Genomic DNA, 22,955 nt, shown 5'->3' on the forward strand with positions numbered 1-22,955 from the left:
GTGCATCGATTTCCGATGCTGCTGGGTTGGTTGGTTTTTTTTTTTTCTTCTCCTCTCCCTCTCTTCTTCCCTTCCTTGCTCTTTGGAAGCTTGAGACGGAGGGGAGAGGAGGCGCTCGGAGACTGCCGTTGGAGGGCACGGAGAGAGACCGAAAGGGACTGGGGGAGGGGACCCAGACAGACAGACGGACAGACCGAGAGCCTGAGAAGGAGAGACAGGGTTGTGGGAGGGAAGGAGAGGGCCTGCGAGAGTGCGAAGAGAAAGATGCCGGGGTGGAGGCAGAGGCGGGGAACGGAAAGGCATCAAAGCTGGACTAGAAGCCAGCCGGACGGGCGGAGGGTAACGAGAGGCTAGACGGGTCGCGCCGAGCAGTACGGGGAGCGGGGATCCTGGAGGGAAGAGGAGGCCGGGTGACTATGGGGGCTCGGAGCTGTCAGTCTGGAGGGGCCTGAGACTCGGCGGCCCCCCGCCGGCCTCAGGATGGGTGAGGAACGGCGGCTAGCAGGCGGGCTGATGGATGGGCAAGCTCACCACGGGTGGGAGGATGGGAGGGGAGGTGGGTACCCTTAATCTTTGATTTTTAGGTTTTGCCTGAAGTTGGGTTGTTTGTTGCTTTTTGGTTTTTGAAAGGTGCTACTAATAGGTGAGGGGAGGCCACCGCTCCTGTTCAAGGTGAAGTGTGCCTCTCCTGGCCCCCCAACTCTCCATCCGCTCTTGTCTGTCCCTCTCTCTGAATAGCTCTATCATTGAGCACTGGACCACGCTGCGCCTGTTGCCCTGCCGATCGCTGTCCATGTCCCTACCTCTGGATCTTGCCATTCTCATTCATTCTCCCCACCCCTCCGTCTCTGGGTCCGGGTCCGTCTGTGTGTCACTGTCTCCGGATGTGACTTCCTATCCGGGCGATCCTCTCGCTGTGTGTTCTTGTCACTGTGTGTCACACCTTGGCTGCCTAACTGGTCTACCCATCTAGGACTCCGTGCCCTTTCCTTCAGGGTCTGAATGGATCTCTCTGGCCTTTTCAGGCTGCCTTGGAGTTTGCTTATCAGTCATGATTGATGATTGTGGTAGTCACTGGTCAGGGGCCTGGAAGAGTGGAGGGATAGGTGTATCTCCCTCAAGGATTCAAGTGCCCTTTCCGCATAGCCAGGCCGGCCTCGTCTTTGGTCTTCACCCAGGGAACTTTGGAACTTCCTAGCATTGTTAACTGTCCCCTTTGCCATGTGCTTGTGTCCCCCATCAGGACCTCACCGCTGGTCTCCTGCGTGTCACCTGCCTCTCCAGGAGCTTCCCACCACATAGTTCTTCATCACTGACTCGATTTTCCTCCCTTCCCTAACTTTACCATTATATATTTTTTTCATTTCCCCGTTGTGTTTCACCCCCTTTTTTCCCCATCCCCATCTCCCATGATCTCCTTTGCCTATTCTTCACCTTTGTTCCTGTAATCTGCCCTCTTCCTCCCTTTTCTCTTTGGTCACCCTAAGTTTCTTGTATTTCTTACCCTCTCACTCAGCATTTTAACTGCAGCAGCCAAAAATACCAGGGAGCAAAGGGGCTGGGAGAGTTGGGGAGTATGGTTAGTGAAGGCACATAAACAGGCCAAGAAATCAATTTAATGGGCTTCCAGGGGCATATAACCCCTTCATCAGTCAGAGCCATTATGTTTCATTCACTGTCAACTTTGATTTTGTAAGGGGACATTCTCTGGGACTCAGAGCTCCACCCTGCTTGGTTGCCCCTTGTCCTTCAGTTCATTCTAGACCCTGGTGGCTTTTTCTCTACTTTCTAATTTGTCTTCTTCCTGGGTCCTTGATCTTATCATATTTGGATTCAGTGTGCTTCAGGAGGCAGTTTTCATCCATGTGACAGAAGCTATCTTATGCAAAGGGCCAGGTTCATTCAGGCCTAAAGAATGGGAAAGGTGGATAAAGAGTGGGAGAGTTTACCTTGTTTTAAGCTCATTGTTTTTCCAGACTTCAGGGGCTTGAAGGATAAAAGGAGGTAGATATGGGCAGAAGATGGAAGATTTCAGCGGTGAACAGGGACAGAAAGGAAGAGGAGAGAAATGCACAGGGTAGAGAAATGCATGATGTGAGGAACACGCAAAGGAAGAGAAAATTCATGCAGGATGGGGGCAGGGGAGGAATCGGGGTGATTCATGAAAAATTGGGAGAATGAAACAAAGTATGAGTTAATAAATAATGATACAGAAGGAGACAGGGAGAGAAAGGATAGACTATTTCTCAAGAGGAAGGTCAACAGAAAAAGCAATATGAAATGAATAAATACAGTGTTAAGATGGGGGAAGGGAGGAACTAAATAAGATGAGGTGGGAAAACATGGTACAAAGAAGGGGAATGGAAGGCAAAAAGAGGACTGCTGAAGCAGATCAGAGCTGCACGGAGCTTGGTAGGGAAGAGGAGAGGATGAGGTATCAAAGGAAACAAATGCCTCTGGAGTGAGAAGGACACAGCATGATGGATGCAAAGAGAGCGCCGCAGGAGGGGCAATTTGGAAAAAAGGCAGAGCAGAAACACCATTGGGCGAATCCCCAAAAGAGAGGGATGCCAGAGGAGAGGAGAGGAAATGCAAAGATATCTGGTGAAGAGGAGAGATTTGGCTCATTCTGTTGGCCAAATTCTTCACTAAGCTACTGGAGGCCTTTGCATTTCATTCCCAAGCCAGGGCAACAGTGAGCACAGAGATTAAAAAAACACTAGAAATTCCCATTTACTTTAACTGATAGGAACTGGAATCTTTCTAGCCCCTGAGCACCAAAGACCTACAGCCTCTGATGTCATAAATTGCTGGTGTTGCCTTGGCAACCTGACAGGGTTCCTCCCTCCATGATGTCAGAGCAGCGGGTGTTACCTTAAAACCCACAGAGGAACAACTTGCTGCTTTGCTGGGGATCTGTACACATATTGGCGAGGGCCATAGTCAAATCTGTAGGATTCCTAGGTTGGTAGCTTGACCTTGCCTCCCTGCAGCTATTCTTAGCTCTAAATGAAGTCTTGTTTGTGGGCACCTGAGGTTCACTAGAGCCTGCAGGAGCAAAAGGAAAGGATCTCAGGAGACCGGGGCATTGAGGATGGGATGGGATGGTAGGACTGAAAGACAGGCAAAGAAGGAAGAGAGTGGAAATGGGCAGTTACAGAATGTGAAAGGAGAAGGGCTTTGTGAGCAGGAAGGAGAGTTACTAAAAATTTAAGATGTAGCTCGCTTTGGGCTTTGGGTTTAGGAATAGACACGAAGCTGGAAATGCAGATTAGAGGGGATAGGAGCCATGTGAGAGCCGTGTGAAGCAGAGATACAGAAAAAGGAAGGATCTTGAATGGAACTTGGCTGTGAAGGTAAAAGTGGGGGTGGGGTGGGGGGACTCTGAGAGAAGCTGTCAGTGAGAGACCCAGGGTTAGTCCTGATGGCCATATGAGCCGGCACTGCCTGTGTCTAGTTTCTGATTGTTTTCTAGCACCTAGCACAATGTCTGTCACACAGGGGATGCTTAATATCTATTGATCAAGATGGTGAATAAATAAGAGGAGGCTAAGGAAGAGGTGCCCGCCTTCCTTTCACCCCAGCTCTCAGGCCTAAGTCTGCATAAATGGGCAAGTTGAGGAAGCAGACACTGGAGGAAAGGACTGGAGGGCAGTTACCAGAAGTGCCTGTGAAACCTGAGGCGGAGAGAAGAGACACTGGGTTAGGGGCACACTCAGAGGCATCCAGGGCTGATTCTAGGGGCTGATCTGGGGAGTCTGCAGAGATCCTGGGAGAAAACATGAATGAACAGTCTTAGAAGCCCAGGAGGAAGATATGGAGGAGTGTTCTTGCCTGGAGAATCCTATGGACAGGGGAGCCTGGTGGGCTGCCGTCTATGGGGTCACACAGAGTCGGACACGACTGAAGCAACTTAGCAGCAGCAGCAGCAGCAGCAGCAGAGAAAGGAGGTGATTTCCAGAAAAGGTTAAGAGTTGTTTCTAAAGACAGATTTGGAGATTTGAATTGGAAGTAGCATCCTTAAAAAAAAAAAAAAGGAAGTAGCATCCTTAACCCACCCCATTCCCAGTCATGAAACCACAGTGGAATCTGCCATATGTACATACGTAAATACACACACATGCATGCGCACAGACATGCTAGCCACAGAGTTCATAAATCAATACAGACCCCAAATCTTGCCCAAATCTAGGCAATTACGAGGAAGTCAGTGTTGGCCAACTGGGCCAAAAGGCAGAAAGAGGCACAGACTTAGATGCAAGAAGCCCTAAGAGGGAGGGCCTTGACCTCTGACTATGCATTGCGTTGTTGGAGTCTAGAGGTATAGAGTAAAACAGGAGATGGCAAGAGATGCACAGCTCATCACAACTCTGAGATCTGTGAGCAGGCTGCTAAACACAGAAGCCGTAGAGGAAAAGGATGCACCCAGTCAGGAATTATAACTTAACCTGTGCCTGTGGTGAAGAGTCAAAAATGCCCTGAATGGATCAAAGGAATGTAGGAAAGAAGCCCTGGAAGAGAGGTCGCAAAGCCCTGAGGGAGAGCCTGTCTATAATAAGAATGGCCAGGGCAGCTGGAGAAGGGTCTGGCGGGCGGGGGCCTCCAGCGAGGACGGTGGCGGTGGATGCACTGTCAGCCGCTGCCATGGACTTGGGCAGCTCATATTTTGCAGCAGGCGACAGGCTGTCGACACAGCGGTCCTTTACCTCACCGTTAGAAACTCATTTCATTGATTTTTCCATCTTTCTTCTCTGGCTTCTCAGTCATCCCACCACTCACTTTTCCAGAGCCCCTTGCCTCTCTGTGGAAAGCTCCAGGGGACTGCCTGCCCACCCCTCCTCCACCCTAGGCCAGTGAGATAGGGTGAAGGATTTAGAGGTGCCTTTCAGCACCCTGAGGTAATCCCATTGGCTCTCACTGCCCCCCTCTTACAGGCACACGTGCAGACCAGGGCCTCTGTGTCCACTTGTCTAGGGTACCCAGCTAAGGGGCTGACAGAGCCGAGATCCACCTGTTCTCCTGTCACCAAGCTGTACATACTTGGAAAAAGACACCTTTTCCTAATCCCTCCCAAGACAGCATGGCACCCCCTCAAAATATCTCTTTGAAAGTCAAATGAGAATAGGAGCTGCCTCTGCACTGGGGCAGGAATACAAGGTTCCAGGACGGGAATCACAGCAGGGCCATCCACTGGAACAGTGATGGCACTGGGGCCTGAGCAATTAGAAGGCATAAGTAGCGCTCGGTTTCTGCGGAGAGAAGAGGGCATTCATATGCAATGTGGTCCTGTGTAGCGTGTGGAAGTGCACAGTTGGAAGGGCAGGGGTGGGTGAAGAAATGTTTACTTCCTGTGTAGACATTTCTGCGGTGCCTCCTCCAGTCACAGCCAGCTACCTTCAGTTTCTCCCTTTGGGGCTGGGATTGGGCTAAAGGTCAAGAGTCAATTGTCAGTCATTTGGCTTCTCAGTGGAGGAGGGCAGAGGGTGGGAGGGGAGTGTTAGTCTGTGTTTCCCTGGGGAACTGATGGGGTGAGCACCATTTCCATCCTCAGATTTCTCATTCCGTCTTGTCGGTAACACCCTCCCACCCCCCACCGCAAGGCCCTCTGGCCCATCTTTCTCTGGTCTTGGTAAGGTGGTTTCTCTGGAACCCAGTGTGTCTGAGTCTCTGAGTCTGGATTCTGCTGCTTGCCTTGACTCAGGTGCCTGTCATCCCTTATCACAGTTGTCTTCCTTTCAATCCAGCCATTTCCACCTTCTGTATTACTTTTCTTGCTTGTACCACAGACTCCTTCCTCCCATTCCCTGCGTCACCAGGCTATGTGGTCTTCAAACCTAGAGATAAATCCTAGTGCTTTAGGGACAGGAGTGTGCTTGAGGTTAGGAAAAGGGAAGACTGAGGAAGGCCAAGACAGGGAGTCAGGGAGGCAGGGCAGGGAAGAGTGGGAAAAGGGGAAACCGGGAGAATAGAACAAGAAAGGTATAAACCTTTGGAGCCAGGAGAGCCGGAGGGAAGGCCAAATAATTTAAATGAAAAAGGAGGGCGGTAGGCTGAGGCTGCGAGGACTGCGAAACGGAAGAGAAAAACCCGGAGCCTGACCCCCTGCAGAGAAATGAAGGCCGGGAGGAGGAGGGGAGGCCGAGTGGCTGTGGGAGAGGCTTAAGGCGGAAAAGGCAGGCGGCCGGCTCGGCCTCCGCCTCAGTCCTGAGTTCAAGCCGTGCCGGCTCTGACCCTTGTGGGAGGAACTGAAGTGGCAAATTAACGACGATAATGAAGTCACTGCTCCTTGTTTGTCTTTGCAGGTTTCCCCTTGAGATTTGTCCTCTGGCCAGACGGGGCACCGTGGGGGAGGGGAGGGCCCGCAGCAGGGAAGGGCGGGGGAGGGGAGCGGAGAAGGGGACGGGGGGATGGAGACGCAGCGGACGGACAGACCGGGGGTAGGCAGAGGGAGGGGTAAAGGAAGCCAGGAATGGAGGAGAGGAGGGCAGGGGAGGGAAGCGCGGAAAGATGGGAAGGGAAAGAACAATGGGGAAGGGGAGAGGGAAGCCTGGAAGGAGGAGCAGAGGCCCGGGAGGGAGAGGAGCGGTGGCAAGGGGAAATGGCGAGCCGGAGGGGAAGAACGTGGCCGGGGCTGTGGGAGCTGCAGCTGGCGGGGCTGGGGGCGGGGCCTCATCTCCATCTCTAATGGCTGTGAAATGAGGTTAGCTCCATTAGAGGCGGTGAGAGTGTAACGAGATCACACTCATTAGGGCTGGGCCATCCCAGTAATTACCACCACCCCAAACACGCCCGCGCCAGCCGGGCCACCGCGCACAAACAAGCACGCGGCAGCACACCCGCACAGGACACCCCTACCTTTGAACGGGAAACCCAGGGCCCCAGGGGGTGTAACCGAGAGCCTGGGGGGCCCCTTCGCTAACCCCGAAGAGGTGCCCGGACAAGGCTATAGCCAGGCCCTCGGCCACACATAAGAGCAGAAAGCAGTAAACACACACACACCCCAACTCAGGGAGTTAGGTAGGTGGATGAACAATAATCGTTCCCATTTATTGATCACATACAAAGTGCCAGTCTCAATAATGATCATCTCAATGGGCACAACTCTATAAGGAACTATTCCCCATTCTATTTATGAAGAAACAAGCTTTAAGCAACCCACCCTGAGGACATTTACATCATAGGGAACAGAACTAGAATTTGATTCCAGACAATACCATACCGTTTTTTGTTTTTTTTTTTCTTAAGTTCATATTACTATTGAGACTTCCCTGGTGGCTCAGACGGTAAAAGCGTCTGCCTACAATGCGGGAGACCCAGGTTCGATCCCTGGTTCAGGAAGATCCCCTGGAGAAGGAAATGGCACCCCACTCCAGTACTCTTGCCTGGAAAATCCCATGGACGGAGAAGCCTGGTAGGCTACAATCCATGGGGTTGCAAAGAGTGGGACACGACTGAGTGACTTCACTTTCACTTTTCATATACTATTATGAATACACATGTGTAGACTTTCAGAATTTATCACAAATCTGTGGTAGCTATCTCCATTTCACCTCCAGTAGCCAGACAGACACAGACATGCACCCAGAATGGCCAGGGCCCCTGCACAGACAGCAGTGGCCCATCTTACTGTAACAACTGGGAGAAGGCCCTGACAAGCTCAAAGAGCGCGACAGCACGTATGCTCAAGGCAACACACACAAGGGCAGAGGAGCACACTCAGACTCAAAGATCTCATTCAAATACCTACCAGCCCAAGCTTAAAGGCTTACAAATTAACTTGAGAGCAGAGTGCTGGAGTCAGGCTACCTGAGGCCAATCTCGACTCTATTTTCCAAGTAAGAGACCTTGAAAATTACATAACCCATCTAAGTCTGCTGCCATGTTTGTAAATGGGAATGACTAGCTGTATCTATTTTATCAGATTGTAGTGGCAGATTAGGTGACGTGATGCTTCCAGAGGGCTCAGCACACTACCTGACACATGATAAACATTTAAAGATATTATTTGTTGTTGTTGTTGTTTTAATAGTATTTAAATAATCATTACCATCACGAGGGTTCATAAGAATCAAAGAACGAGAAGGATTTTATATACACAGCCATTTACAATGGTACCCTTCCAAATAATTCTAGAAGAATTGCATGTAATTGTTTTCAAGCTCAGGGAGATCAAAGATCTTCCACAGAGGTCCCCCGTGCCAGGATCAGACAGGGTCCGGAATCTGAATTCAAGGGTGCAGCCCCCTGTTCTCACTGTGGAGTGCTGATACAGAAGAAGAGTTCGGCGCTGACTTGGTGCGGTTATCTAAACCTGGGTCTCTCCAGTGCGCCTGAAGACCACACAGCTCCGAACACTGCTGTCCTAACACTTCAGCATCATTGAGGGAGACACATTGGCAAGAGGCTCCTGTTCTCTCTGGGACATCCTCAACTCCAGCAGCCGGCATGCTGCGGCACATCTCAGCAAAGTGACGCAAGTGTGCACGGATGTCCCTCTCTGCTTGTGGTTTTAATCTGTAGCTTCCCTTTTAGCCCCGTCTCCTCCCTCCCTCCCCCATCTTCTTCTCAGCCTCTCCTTTCTCCTCACACCCCACCTATTTCCCTTCTGCCTACCTTCAGCATCTTGCAAAGTGTAAGAGATAACCTCCTTGCTCCATCCTTCTCAATGGGGACAGACCCCTGCCCAATATGATGCCAAAGCTGGGAGGTCTTGAGGAGACTCTGATTGCAGTATTTACCTGTGCAGATCAAGACCCAAATCCCTGCCCCTTCCCTACCTCTCCCTCCCTTTTCCCTCCCTCCTCTTATCTGCCTTGGCTGTCCCTTTCTTCACTCTCTCTGATACTCCTTTCCCTGCCTGCCTCAATCCCTGCCATTCTTATTTTCTCTCTTTTGGACAAAACTTCTCTTGCACAAAGTACACACTCCCTAAATGTTGGGGTGCTGGGGAGAGATCTAAAAGAGATAGGTAGAATTAAAATGGAGGAATAGGAATACCTTTTTTGTTGTTTTCTTTTTAAATATAGAAGGTGAGCTTTAGAGACAGAGGCAGTGATAATTTTAATGCAGGGAGAAGACATAATAGTTTTGATCCAAGTGTGAACCTGGGCAGAGCTTCCAGTCTCTGGTTCGGGATAATGGGGTGTATCTAGACCCAGCCATCAAGAGGGCCTATGAGAAATGAACACTGCTGCTGGGCAGACTAGATTGAAATCCTACTCAACAAAGAATTGCCCTCAGTTAAAGGGCAGAGATGAGAGGAAGAGGCCAGGTCAAGAAGGGGCAAGACCGAAAGAAAGCATTGGCCTAGCTGTACACATCTTGCCCAGCTCTTCGGGGAGAGGTGGGGTGGGATGAGGTGCAGTGCAGGGAAAGCCAGAGAGAAGGAAAGGAACTGACCTGATGGACACCAGTATGGGCACTTTTCACATGTTACCTGCACTAGTCTTCACAAAAGCCGGGTGAGCACAGCTGTGTGATCCTGCAGATGCACTGGAGAGACCCAGGCTCAGCAAAGGACACGAAGCCAGCTCTGAACCCTTCTGTGTGAGCACTCTAGAGGGCCAGGGAGTTTCCAGGTGAGGAAACAGACTGGATAAGTAACTTACCAAGGTTGCACGGCTGGTGAGTGGGGACAGCCAGGACTGAACCTGGGTCTGCATGAATCCTTAGCCCATGTTCTTCCACTGCCTTAGAAAAGAAATCTCATCTGGTTAGAATTTATTTGCTGTTGGTACCAACTGATGCCCCTAATGTGGGCTCACAGACTCCCATCTTCCCCTTCCCTCTGTGGCTGCCTCTTGAAAGCAACAGGTTGAAACCAAAAGGAGAGAAAGGCGGGACAAAGTGAATGTGGAGGGGGCAGCTTGGAGTCAGGGGTTTCAGAGAAGGAAAGGAAAGTTCCCCAAAACGGGCTCTAAGGAAGGAGAATAGATGGAACAATTGAAAAGTTGGCAAACAAGTCTAGAGGGCTCTGACTGGAAATCACTGTATGCAAATTGTAAGCAAATATGTCTGGTGCCCTCTGGCTGACTTTGCTGGGAAGGACTTTGCCCTGCCAGTGGGTTTGAAGAAAAGTGAGGAGAGGCTTTGTTTTTAAAAGGAGGGGAGCTGGGAGGAGAAAGCCACTGTTTCACCAGGCAGGCCTGTCCCCTCCTCAGTGATGTTCCCTTTGTAGCCACTAGGGAGCATTCCTGTTGCTTTCCCGCTCCAGCTCTGCCCGAGATGGGAGGGGCTCCAGCTCCAGAGCGAGCGCCCCTGGCCAGCCTGGCCCCTTGGTGAGGGGCACATTCCTTCCTCAGGCCTCACTTCTTTGGTCCTTCCTTTGCCCTTGTCCCTTTGGCTCCTTAATTCTCAAGATTCTGAGGTCTGTTCTGCCAAGTGTGGTCTCAGAGACCCCCCTTTGCGGTTTTCTGCTTCACATCCAAGCCTTTCTGTCACTCTCATAACATCTTCAGTAGCTCTCAGGCCCTACAGGCTGTACTGAAGGTTCCTGGAAGTTCCCTGGCTTCTTCCTGTTCTAAGTACAGTGTATCTGCCCCCCTGAACAGTGAGGGCATATCAAGAAGTAGGAATTCTTGTCCAGCTCTTTACAGGGTGCTTCTCGGCCCTCCTCCCGTTGAGGAATATCTGTTCAGAGACTCTCATGATGGGGCAGCTAGCAGCGCCATCCCCCGACCTGGCCACGAAATTTGAAAGCAGCACTCCATCCTTTCCTGCTCACCTTGAGGAACAGCCAGGGAGTGGGGTCTGCACCGAGGAAGAGAGGGGCAATACCAAAACCAATCTCTTCTGTCTCCCACAGCTTCCTCTCCATCTTCCCCTCTCTCCCCACCCTGTGAGGGAAGGAAGCGTTAGGGAAGGAGATGGAATGGAGGGGCACCGAGGGAGCTCTGGAGACTGAGGGCCATTTTGGAGCTGGAAGATTCATCTCCGGGGATGACTACACCCTCAGAACTCTCCACCCTCCCTTGGCTCCAGGCCTGCCTCCTCCCATCCCCCTCCGTGGCAGCAGCCTTGTAATTTAAAGCTCTCTCTGTCGCCTCTAATGTGATCCTCTCGTTTTATTGACTCTCTCTGCCGTCTGTGGCGCCCCTTCACATCAATCTCTGCTCTAATCACACCGCCACCACCGCCTGCTCTGTCTCCCCTAACCCCTCTCCTTAGGGCCCCCGGCCCTCGCCTCTACCCAGGTCCTTCCTTTTGACTGCCCCCACTTACACCCTGCACCTGATTTGCCCTCTTCCCCCTTCCGTCCTCCACACACAGGAATGCCAAGACCTTTGAGGACTTGCCTTCTCCCTAGCCCCACAGCTAAGATGTACCCTGAGGGAGAGGAGAGGCCCTTAAGGAAAGCCTGGAACCACAGCAGGGATGTCCGTGGTCTGAGGGAGAACAGGACTCTGGTCCTGGGGGTGGTGAGTGGGGACCTGTTATCTGGTTCCATGCTACGGTCCATGGGCTCGCAAAGAGTCGGACACGACTTAGAGACTGAACATTTCCAGAAGGAGGTGAAAACTGAGGTCAAGAGAGGAAGGGCAAAGAAAGGGTCACAGAGCGGGGCAGAAGAAAGGATTGAGGCGGAGGAAAATGGAAGGAGGGGAAAAAGTGAAAAAAAATAATTGCTGCAGTTAAAGGTTTGTAATAAATAGTGGGTGATGGGAGAAGCACAGAGAAGAAAGGGGGAGAGGGGAGTGGGGGGGCGGAGATGCACTGAGGCAGAGATAAATTTGCAATTGAAATTCTTTCCTGTTGAGGAGGAGGGGGGAGGTGGGGAAGAGATTTGCAATTTTAAACAGCTGCAGACCTACCCTCCCTCCACTGATCCAGGTCTCACCCACTAGCTAGCCCAAAGCTAAGCTCCTTTGGTTTCTAGCTAGGAATGAGCTGTGTCTTTCTTCTGTCCTGGGAAGTAGAAGCTTGGAGAGAGGATTTGGGGCTTAGGCCCTCGTAGCCCTCCTCTGCAGTGTGATATAGAGTTGTGAGTCTGGGGCTAGGGAGAATTTGCTGATGGACGTGAGGTGGGCCAGCAGGGACACAGCACCCACCATGTTCAGCCCTCAGCGTCTTTTGCCAAGCCTCAGCTCTTCCTAGCAGGTGAGCCCCCATTATGGGGGTGACAGTGGAATATCAGGCCCTCCAGTCCAGCACATGTATCCCCCTCTTCCCCCTGCTCCCCAACGATTCCATAGGAGGAATGCCTGTATCCCACAAATTCAGGGCTTCTGCTTTCTAGTTATCTAAGATAACACCCCCCACCACCTTCTAATTCCTTTACTTCCCTGTTAGTTCTCCAACCCCCAACCCTTGGCCCAGGTGCTGATTTGAATTTTCATTAGCATGTGGAGCCAGCCCCACGCGGAGCTCCTTAATGGCTCCTACTCTGACTTCACGCCTGGCTGGTCCCCCAGGAGGAGGAAAGTGGGAATGGAGGCTTCCAGGCTGACTGGGGCCAGATGGAGGACCCATTCCAAATCAAGGAATCTGAAGGTGAGGGTAAGACGTGGTCCAAGCAGGGAGAAGCCCCACCAGCCCCACCACTTTCTGGAAACACTCTGGCCTGAGCACTAAAGGTTTAATCATTAGGGACCTGCTGATACTACAAACTGAAGAGGAGTTAGGACACGTGGGACACTGAGAGGTATGGGGAGGTGAGGCGTGGGAAACTGCTGAGTTAGGCGGGGAACCTAACTCAGATTAAAAAGTTTGGGAGCAGCATGCAGAGCTGGGTAGTTTTAATCAGCTGGAGGGAGCTCAGGAATCCTGGTTTCTAGACTTGGAGGCTCATTTTGCCCGTACTCTGTCTGAGGGCCAGTCCCAGTAGAGGGCGGAGCCCAGGCCACAGCTTTGGGGTCTAGCTCTACGCCCCACCAGTCCTTTTCTAGTTTCACTTTGGAACTTCGTGACAGTCAGCAGCTCATTCAGCCGCTCTTTCTTGGTCACCCATTAAATAAGGTTGCAGTGCAGGGACCATAGTATATGTACCTTGACAGCTTAATATTACTGTTACTTTTTTTGTTTTAATCTCTGGGGAGGAGGATTATCTCATATAAGCGTTTGTCTTTCAACTGGCCAAGAAGCTCCCACCTGTGACCAGAGATGGATCTGGAGGGCATCTGAGAGTAGCATGGGGTCTGCGGGCCAGAGGAAATTCACTGTGGCCTCTCTGGCAAGAGGATCTTGACTTAGGGAAATTACCTCTTCAGGGTGTAGAAAATCTGAGGGTCTTTTCCAAAGTTCATCTACTCAACAGATACAAATGGATATGTGGCAGGCATCTTTCTTGGTACCCATGATGGAACAATCAATAAACCAGAGTTTCTGCTCTCATGGAATTTAGTTTCTAGAAGGGAAAAATAAGGAAACCAGGAAATATCAGGTAGTGATAGATCTCTGGAGAAAACATATCCCCCAGGCTGTGTTAGCTTCTGTAGAGAGGGGAGGCCTATTGGAAGAGGTGCTGTTTAAGCAGACATGACAAGGAGCCGCTGGGCAGAGACTGGGGGAAGAGCACTGCAGGCAGAGTCAACAGCTCTGGCCAGCCGCTAAGGTGGGGATGAACTTGCTGTGTTTGAGGAACGAAGAACGTCAGTGGGCTGGCGCTGGCCAGCCAGGTGGGGTGGAGAGTATTAAAGATATGCTGGAAGTAGGCAGGTGCCGGATCAAATAGGCCTTTTTGTAGATCAGGGAGTGGAGTTTGGGTTTTATTCACAGTGCAGTGAGAAATCACTGATGGGTTGTAAGAATATAGTATGGTTTACATTTTGAAAGGTGATTATAATGTCTGAATTTTGCTTTTAAACAATACAGGGAAAGGGGAAGTGCCTGATGATACAGATGAAACAAGACTGGCCCCGAGTTAACAAGCTCCTAATATACAGCACAGGGAACTATATCCAGTATCCTGTGATAAACCATAAAGGAAGAGAATATAAAAAAAGAATGTATATATGTATGTAGCTGGGTAACTTTGCTGTATATCAGAGATTGACTCAACATTATAAATCAATTATATTTCAGTTAAAAAACAAAAACAAAACAGGGACTTCCCTGGGGGTCCAGTGGCTAAGATTGTGCACTCCCAATGCAGGGGGGGCCCAGCTTCAATCCCTGGTCAGGGAACTAGATCCTGCATGCAGCAGCTAAGAGCTGGTGCAGCCAAATAAATTAATTAATTTTTAAAAACCCACATTGGCCCAAGTTTGAAGACTGTTGAAGCTGGGTGATCAGTAAAAACAAAGGGATTCCTTATATTTGGTCTATCGTTATGTTTGGCATTTGTCATAATTAAGAATTAAATAATTAAATGAAGGGTCATTCTGAGTGGAAGGAGGGGCTGTAGTGGAAATGGAGGCCAACGTGGAGTCTCTTGCACTAGTTTAGGAAAGAGACAGCTGTGGCTTTGGCCAAGGTGGTGCTCGTGGGGAGGATGAATGGAGGACTGAGCTCACTTGAGAGGTTACTGTCGAATGGCCTGCCTGTGGGCGGGGGTGAGAGGAAACTTTGGGTTTTTAGCATAAGCAACCAGGTAAATGTGCTACCAATTTTTGAGATAGGAGAGATGGAGAGGAACAAGTTCTGGGCAGAAGTAGAGTTCTGACTTTGGACATGTTGAGTCTGAAGTCTGTTAGACACTAATGAAGCTTCAGGTTGGCAAATGGGTACTTGAATGGTGCCGAGGGAAGAGGGTGGGCCTGGAGTATCGGGAGAATCAGCTGCCTGGCTGAGTGTCTCTCCTGCCACCTCACTGCTCCGCTCTCTCCATGTCTCCCCCACAGGGTCCTGGCTGTCACGCTGAAATGAACCCCCAGCTCTCCTCCGTCTGCCATGGCCACCCTTAACCTGTCCTCTGACACTGGCACCACCCCCTCCCCTGGACATGATGCCCCGTCCCTGCCTCTGGACACCTCCTCCCCCAGCACCCCTTCTGATCCTGTCACCAAAGATCCCCCTGATGCCCCCTCCCCCTCTGAGAGCATGAGGTCCTCGGAGGCAGGGGGGCAGCCCCTGGAGTCAGGCTGTGGCCTCGTCCCACCAAAGGAGATAGGGGAGCCCCAGGAGGAGCCTGGCTGTGGTGGCTTCCCACCAAAGGACCTGGGGGTGGATGAGGACAAGGAGCAGGAGGAGGAGGAGGAGGGAGAGCTCCCTCCTGTGGATCTGAGTGACCACTTATTCTTCACAACTGGAGGTGAGGCCTGCCTAGTGGCCAAGCTGTTCCCGGCAGGTGACAGTGAGCTCCCATTACCAAAGGGCTTCCCCCGGGGTGAGGCAGGCATCAAGCAAGAGTCCAGCCTGCCCCTCCTTGCCCACCTGCCCCCTGTACACCTCACTGCCCTTCACGTCCAACATGGCTTTGACCCAATCCAAGGCTTTAGCTCTTCTGACCAAATTCTGTCCCATGATACCTCAGCGCCATCTCCGGCCACCTGTGAGGGAAGGGACGGAGCCTTCTGGAGCTACCAGCTGGCTCCAAACCCACCCGGAGATCCCAAAGATGGCCCCACGGGGAGCAGGGGAGGAGACCCCAGGGCACTCTTCTGGCTCTGCCTCCTGTGCCGCCTGGGGTTCAGCAGGCACCAGGCCTTTGTGGGTCACACACGGTCTCACGGGGTGAAGCTAACCGCTGCTCAACACCAGGGCCTGCTGGGCAACCCAGCCGTGCTCCAGGAGGGGGACGAGGCCTGCATGGCCCTGCTGAGCTTCCTGGAACCAAATCTGCCTGCTCGCCCTTTAGAGAGACCCCTTGACAACAGCAGCACCGTGAACGCGGAAGCCAATGCAGCCCAGACCAAGAACGGGCCCCCTGTGGCAGAAGCCCAGGCCCCTGTCCCGCCCATGGAAGAAGTCATGGCCCTTAGCCCACCCTCTCCCGAGACCACTCCAGCCACCTGGGACCCCAGCCCAACCCAAGCCAAAGAATCACCAACACTGGCAGGCGAGGCAGGGCCAGACTGGTTCCCTGAGGGGCATGAGGAAGATGGCGGGCTCTGCCCCCCACTCAACCAAAGCTCACCCACCTCCAAGGAGGGGGGCACTCTCCCTGCCCTGGGGGGCTCTCCTGAAGACCCTGGCGACCCGGCCCAGCCCTATCGCCTGGCCGATGACTACAGCCTGGCCCCGTCAGCCTTCCAGGGCCTCAGCCTGTCCAGCCACATGTCTCTGCTGCACTCACGCAACTCTTGCAAGACGCTCAAGTGTCCCAAGTGCAACTGGCACTACAAGTACCAGCAGACCCTGGACGTGCACATGCGGGAGAAGCACCCTGAGAGCAACAGCCACTGCAGCTACTGTACTGCAGGGGGCGCACACCCCCGCCTCGCCCGGGGAGAGAGCTACAACTGCGGCTACAAGCCCTACCGCTGCGAGGTCTGCAACTACTCCACCACCACCAAGGGCAACCTCAGCATCCACATGCAGTCTGACAAGCACCTGGCCAACCTGCAGGGCTTCCAGGCTGGGCCCGGGGGCCAGGGGAGCCCCCAGGAAGCCGTGGTCCCGCCCCCTGCAGGGGACAAGGAGCCCAAGACCAAGTCATCGTGGCAGTGCAAGGTGTGCAGCTACGAGACCAACATCTCCCGCAACCTGCGCATCCACATGACCTCTGAGAAGCACCTGCAGAACGTCCTCATGCTCCACCAGGGGCTGCCGCTGGGCCTGCCGCCCGGGCTGGTGGGGCCCAGCCCCCCTCCCCAGGCGGGGGCTGCCCCTGCCACCCCCCCTGACCTCTTTCAGTACTTTGGACCGCAGGCCCTAGGGCAGCCTCAGGCTCCCTTGCCTGGCCCCGGGCTGAGGCCAGACAAGCCCCTGGAAGCCCAGCTGCTTCTCAATGGCTTCCACCACCTTGGAGCGCCTGCCCGCAAGTTCCCTGCACCTGGTAAGCTCCCTGGGTGCTCTCCTCTTTTCCCTTCCCCAGGGCCAAACTTGGTTCCCTGCTTTCTCCTGAGGGCCAGCACCCCCACCCTTAGTTAATGCCAGCTCCCTCAGCACCCACCCCTCCATTGCCACACAGCAAGCTAATCCTGCCCTATTCCTTCCCAGGGTCACTAACCTGTCTCTGTTCCCTAGCCCCTGGAAGCCCTTCCCCAGACACCCACCTGCCTCAAAGTCAGCTCCTGGGAGCCTTGTCTGACGGGCTGCCCACCTCGCCGCCCCCAGACGACAGCCCGTCCCTGAAGGTGTTCCGCTGCCTGGTGTGCCAGGCCTTCAGCACAGACAGCCTGGAGCTGCTGCTCTACCACTGCAGCATGGGCCGGAGCCTCCCGGAGGCCGAGTGGAAGGAGGTGGCCGGTGACACCCACCGCTGCAAGCTCTGCTGCTATGGCACCCAGCTCAAGGCCAACTTCCAACTCCACCTCAAGACCGACAAACATGCTCAGAAGTACCAGCTGGCAGCCCACCTGAGGGAGGGGGGTGGGGCCATGGGCATGCCCTCTCCAGTGCCTCTGGGAGATGGGGCTCCTTATGGCTCTGTCCCCACCTTGCACCTGCGCTGCAACATCTGTGACTTTGAGTCCAACAGCAAGGAGAAGATGCAGCTGCATGCCCGGGGGGCAGCCCACGAAGAGAACAGCCAGATCTATAAGGTGAGAGTGGGGCAGGAAGGTCTGGAATCCAAAGGACACTGCGCAGAGCCTGGGGGAGAGAGAGGAAGAAAAGGGGACTGGGATGGAGTGAGGAGATGCAGAGTGAGAAAGTGATAAAAACCCAGGGGAGCGGAATTGGAGAAGGCCCGGGCACCAGGGTGAAAGCTATTTGGAGTCAGATGTGGAGAAAGAGAACAAGGATGGTGGATTCTGACCAGGTGACTCCAGTACTTTATTCGGCTTTTCTGATGTTTGGGACTAGGGGGGAGGGTTCTCACGTCTGCTCAGTCCATCTCGTCACCAGAAGTTCAAGAAGACAGAACCGATTCTATTTGTACAACTAGGAGGAAATCCAGGATTGGTGGGAGGAAGAAAGGGAGGCGAGGGAGCAAAAGCAGTCACACTAAGGTGGCCAAAGGAAAGAAAAGGGCTCAAAAGGGAGGAAGGGACGTGGGGGTGCTGCCGCTGGTCAGGCTCCCCTGGGGGAAGCAGAGGAGCCCCCTGGACTCGGGGGCATCCGTCCTTCTGGGCCTGAGCAGCCTCTTTCCATGCTTTCAGTTTCTGCTGGAGATGGAGGGGACCGCGACCGCGGGGCCGGAACTGGGGCTGTTCCGCTGCCTGCTGTGTGCCTGGGAGACGCCCTCCCGCCTCGCGGTGCTGCAGCACCTGCGGGCACCTGCCCACCGAGACGCCCAGGCCCAGCGGCGCCTGCAGCTACTACAGAGCGGCCCCGCGACTGACGAGGGGCTCCCGGCTCTTCAGAGCATCCTGAGCTTCAGCCATGGGCAGCTCCGGCCTCGCGGTGAGGAAGAGGGGACAGGAGAGGAAGGGAAGGGCAGCCCGGGCGGGAGTGGGGGGCCCAGGAGAGAGTGGCACAGGGATGAGAAACGGGTCTGTGCGCAGTCCAGAGCAAGTGGAAAGGTGCCGTGAAGGGTGCTAAAACTGGCTTTCAGGAACACTGGGGCAGCCGGGGGAAGTGGGGAAAGAGGCTATCGGAGGAGAAGGAAGAGAAGAGCAGAGATTTTGCGGGGTGGAGAAATAGAGCAGGGAGGGAGGTGAGAAGGAACCACCCAGTGACTCTGAGTAGTGACCTGTGTGCTTACAGTGCTGGCGGGGTTGAGGGTTGGGGGGTGGCAGGAGCTGGTTGGAAAGGACGAAGGAGAAGAACAGAAAAACAATAGACAGCTTTGGGCTGGGCCAGGACTCGTCTGAAGGAGGTGGGAGCCAGGGGCATGGCCCAAAGGCAGCAGGGTGGGATGCTCTTGATGAGCTCCCCAGCCTCTTCCTGTCTCCGAGGAGCTCTTCAGCCCCAAGGCTGGGCTTAAGGGTCCCCCTTAGGCAGCTGAGGTTGTACTAGAGAGACTGGGAACAGCCTGCCGGGTACCACTGATCCAGGCAGTGCAGAAGAGCCTGAAAGGGACTCTGAGACGTGGGCACAGGCATCTGGGCTTTGCAGGGGCCGGTGGTGGGTGAGGGTGAGGGCACAGGCAGCAAGAACCAGGAACAGGCAGCATTGACTGGTGCTAATTGAATTGCCAATACGCTGGCTGGAGTTAAGTGCCGGAGGGGCCCAGATCAATAGCTAACGATTCTGGCGCAGGGCTGAATGGAGTTAAGGAACTTTAACACTTTAATTAGGCCGCCACCGAAAATAAATTCCTACACATCTGTCAATTCTTGCTTGAGTGGTAATCTCCTTTCCCAGCCAGACCTGCCGCCTCCTACTCACCACAGCTGCTTCCCTTCAACCTCACCTCCCCACTTTGGTGCCTCTCACTACATTTCTGGGCTCCCTTGCTTCCAGGATCAGTCAAGACAGGGAGCTGAGTTTGGTCTTGTTCCTGTCTACTGCTGGGCTTGTTCCCTCGTCTTTAAGTTTCCAGGCTAGACTCACAAAGATTTCTTGGGCCCTGCAGAAGGAAATGGCAATCCACTCCAGTATTCTTGCCTGGGAAATCCCATGGACAGGAGTCTGGCAAGCAACAGTTCAAGGGGTCACAAAAGAATAGGCTACAACTTAGCGACTAAAACAACAGTAACCAGTCCTAACACTGTAATTTTGCCCCTCATTCTCTGTATTTCTTTTCGGCAGCTTTTTGTCTTCTCCTGCCTACTGATTCATCTACCCATTTTCTCCTCCATTGCCTGGCCGCTTGTCCTGCTTCCTCTGCCCTTTTTCTTTCCTTCTGTAGTGCTTCATCCTTTTAAATCGACTCTCCCTTCATCCTACACAGGGAAGACTCCTGTCACCCTCTTAGCTGGGCCACCCACCCCTGAGAAAGATGCCCAGAGTAAGACAGAACAGTTGGGTGAGTTGCTCATCTGGTCCATTTTTCCCTCCATCCCTTGTCCTCCTCACCACTCCCCAACACCTGCCCCACAATTCTCATACATTCTGAGGTGCTCATGGAACCTCTTGGTAATCCAGACACCCAGCAAGGCCTCCTGTCTAGAAGGAGCTACCATGATCAAAAGAAATGGCTCATCAGAGGGAAGGGAGGTGGAGCCACAGAGAGCTGGGTGCTTCCGCCCTCTGGCCATCCCGCCAGCCTGGGGTCAGCCCTGCCAAGCCCTGCTCCCTGCATGAGTGCAGTTCTGTAGTTTTCTGCTCTTTCTCCCTTTCTCCAGGGCCCACCCTCTACCTTGCAAGCCCTGCACTACAAATCAGACCATCTTAAGGGCCCGGGGTCTGTGAAAGGAAGAGGGAGGGCTGTCACAGTCTCTGAATCTCTCTTTTCATCTTCAGTTTCTGAAGAGGCAGAGAACAAGACTGGCCCTCTTGGAGACAGTGCCAACCAGACCACGGTCAGAACTGGGGTAACGGGGAAGAGCTGGGGGGGCTCTGATTTTACTGAGATCTGCTCACACTCTAAAGGCTAAACTGTAGATCTTTACAGACAAGGGATTTCAGACCAAAGGTAGACTTAATTTTGTCATGCTTGTGACTCATGTCACTCTGAATACAATTCTGCACCTAGGTCTGGTTGCAGATGTGAGCACAGCTGACCCTGAGGGGTGGAGCACAAGGGGGATAACAAACAGGAAGCGATGGTGGGAATCTGAGGGAAAGGTGACGAAAGAAACTGTACTGAGGGGAGCAAAGACTGGAGTAGATGGAGGGAGGGAAGAAAGAAATGAAAAGAGAAAGGCAAAAATAAAACATTAGCTGCTGCCCAGTTCTTTATTTCTGTTGGGAGCAGAAAGATGAGACATGAAGTTCACCTCCTTGAGAGCCCTGGGTGGCGCTGCCCTGGCACCTCCTTCCTTGGGCAGAGGAACTAACCCATTGACCCAGGTGATCCAGAGAGCAAGCTCTGCCAGTCTGGATGCCTACCTAGGCAGGACCCAAGGGTAATTTAGGTTGACTCTGGGGGGATCCCCAGCCTCTGGTCCTGAGGTGCCACCCCTGCCTCCCAGCTCTCCAATCTGGACCGCACACCCCGTGTGTGTTACGACTGCAGACACTGCAGTAATGGCATATGTCCTCAGCTCCCTTGCATCCTGACTTCAAGATGTCCGCTCCCAGGCCTGAGTGCATTAAGCTGAGCATCTGGATACCCTTCCATTCTGGCCATTCCCTCCCTGATGTGCAGTCCTGGACCAATGGCACTGGCATCGGGAGGAAGTGAGCCGGGAAGACAGAAATGCAGGCTGGAGGTCAGGCAGTCAGGTGACGAAGGCGGAAGCAGAGGGGCCTCCCCGCCCCACCCTCTGGAGGTGTGGGCAGGAATGTGCCAGCCAAGCCAGGCCAGAATTCTCCTGGGCCACTGGGGGAGCTGTCATGTTTGTTTACATTAAAAAGGAAAGGGGAGAAAAAGGCAGGCGGAGAATATGGGAGCTGCTGAGTCTCTGAGGGAGAATGAGGCGGCTTCTGAGCAGACAGGTAGGGAGCGCCCGCTCCTCAGAGAGGCAGAGCGGGCAGGGAGCCTGTGGGGTCCAGGAAGTGCCAGAGGGGAGGGGGGCCATTTCACGGAGGAGATACAGGCAGGGCAGGGGCAGGTAAGAAAAGAAAACTAAACCAGAGGGGTAGGGACAGGGCCCTGTGTCGGCTGGAGACCTGAGCAGGCAGCAGAGACGGAGCGAGAGGAACCGGGATGAAGAAGACCGGAACAGAGGGCAGGCTGAGGAAGGCAGGCTAGGGCAATTCAGCCTGGGCCTTTGGTCCCGTGGGAGAGAAGCGAGGGCGGAGTCAGCTTTCAGGACTGGGGCTCCTCCTCCATCAGGAGTGGGGGGACCCAGCCATGTCCACAAACCCCAGGGCCCAGAGGTGGTGGGGCCCTCCCATCCCTGACACCCCGCCTGTGTGCCCCCAGGCATTCTGCTGCCCATTCTGCAGCTTCCTGAGCCCGGAGTCCGAGCAGGTGAGGGCTCACGCGCTCTCCCAGCACGCGGTGCAGCCCACATTCCGGTGCCCGCTATGCCAGGAGCAGCTGGTGGGCCGGCCTGCCCTGCACTTCCACCTCAGCCACCTCCACAACGTGGTGCCCGAGTGTGTGGAGAGGCTGCTGCTCGTGGTGAGTCTGGGGGGCGGGGGCCAGCAGCTGTGTGGCTGGGAGTGTGTGCTGAAGGAAGTGGCTCTGTGGGGATCTGACAGGAGTTGAGAGCTGGAGGCAACCTGGGGGCTGAACCTGTCCAGCAGCCTCTGCTCGCTGGTGAGGAAGCACCACTGAGGCGTGCCAGGAGCTGGCTTCCACTGCAGGCACGGCTGAGGCTGTAGGACAGCAGAGGCCGCAGCCAGGGGTTAGGTGGGAAATTAGAGATGCCTGGAGCTAGGCTGGGCACGACCAGGTGTGGAGCCGGGGGGTCTGGAGTAGAGGGCCAGTGGGGGGAAGTCACTGACCTGTCTTCCATCTCAGGCCACAACTGTAGAGATGACCCTGACGACCAAAGTGCTGCCCGGGCCTGCTCTAAGCCCTCTGGGGGATGGCCCAGAGCCCCCCTCTCCCGCACCTGAGCCTGTGCCCAGCAGAGCCCAAGCCGCAGGTAAGGATTGGATGGCAGACCTCCCAAGGTGGCAGGAAAGGGGACCTGGGGTCCTTGAACAAAGTAGATCTGAAGACAACCGAGGCAAGGACCATGTGTGCTAAGCCCCTTCAGTCGTGTCCAACTCTCTGTGACCCCATGGACTGTAGCCCGCTGGGCTCCTCTGTCCATGGGGATTCCCAGGCAAGACTACTGGAGTGGGTTGCCATGCCCTCCTCCAGAGGATCTTCCCAACCCAGGGATTGAACCCACGTCTCTTATGTTTCCTGCACCAGCAGGTGGGTTCTTTACCACTAGCGCCACCTGGGAAGCCCGAAGCCAGGAGGAGTTACCCTAGATGTTAAGTGGGTGGGGTCTGACTCAGAAATGGTTCCCTTCTCACTGCACCCC

The 22,955-nt window shown here is 53.9% G+C and overlaps 1 protein-coding gene across 3 annotated transcripts in view; it reads left to right on the plus strand.

Moving 5' to 3' along the window:
- The window catches only part of ZFHX2 (zinc finger homeobox 2), a 30,657-nt gene that overhangs the window by 1,879 nt on the left and 5,823 nt on the right, over positions 1-22,955 (plus strand). The window contains exons 2-8 of one of the 3 annotated variants that reach the window (XM_061430398.1): positions 14,778-16,873; positions 17,065-17,582; positions 18,141-18,384; positions 19,817-19,891; positions 20,329-20,387; positions 21,896-22,096; positions 22,439-22,565. In XM_061430398.1, coding sequence (XP_061286382.1) covers positions 14,827-16,873; positions 17,065-17,582; positions 18,141-18,384; positions 19,817-19,891; positions 20,329-20,387; positions 21,896-22,096; positions 22,439-22,565 — 3,271 coding nt within the window. In that variant the 5' untranslated portion in view covers positions 14,778-14,826. Of the gene's footprint in view, positions 1-15; positions 16,874-17,064; positions 17,583-18,140; positions 18,385-19,816; positions 19,892-20,328; positions 20,388-21,895; positions 22,097-22,438; positions 22,566-22,955 lie in introns of those variants that run through there. The other 2 variants (XM_061430400.1, XM_061430399.1) reach the window with 2 other exon arrangements.

This window comes from Bos javanicus, chromosome 10, assembly GCF_032452875.1.
Source record: "Bos javanicus breed banteng chromosome 10, ARS-OSU_banteng_1.0, whole genome shotgun sequence".
NCBI classification, from domain to species: Eukaryota; Metazoa; Chordata; class Mammalia; order Artiodactyla; family Bovidae; genus Bos; species Bos javanicus.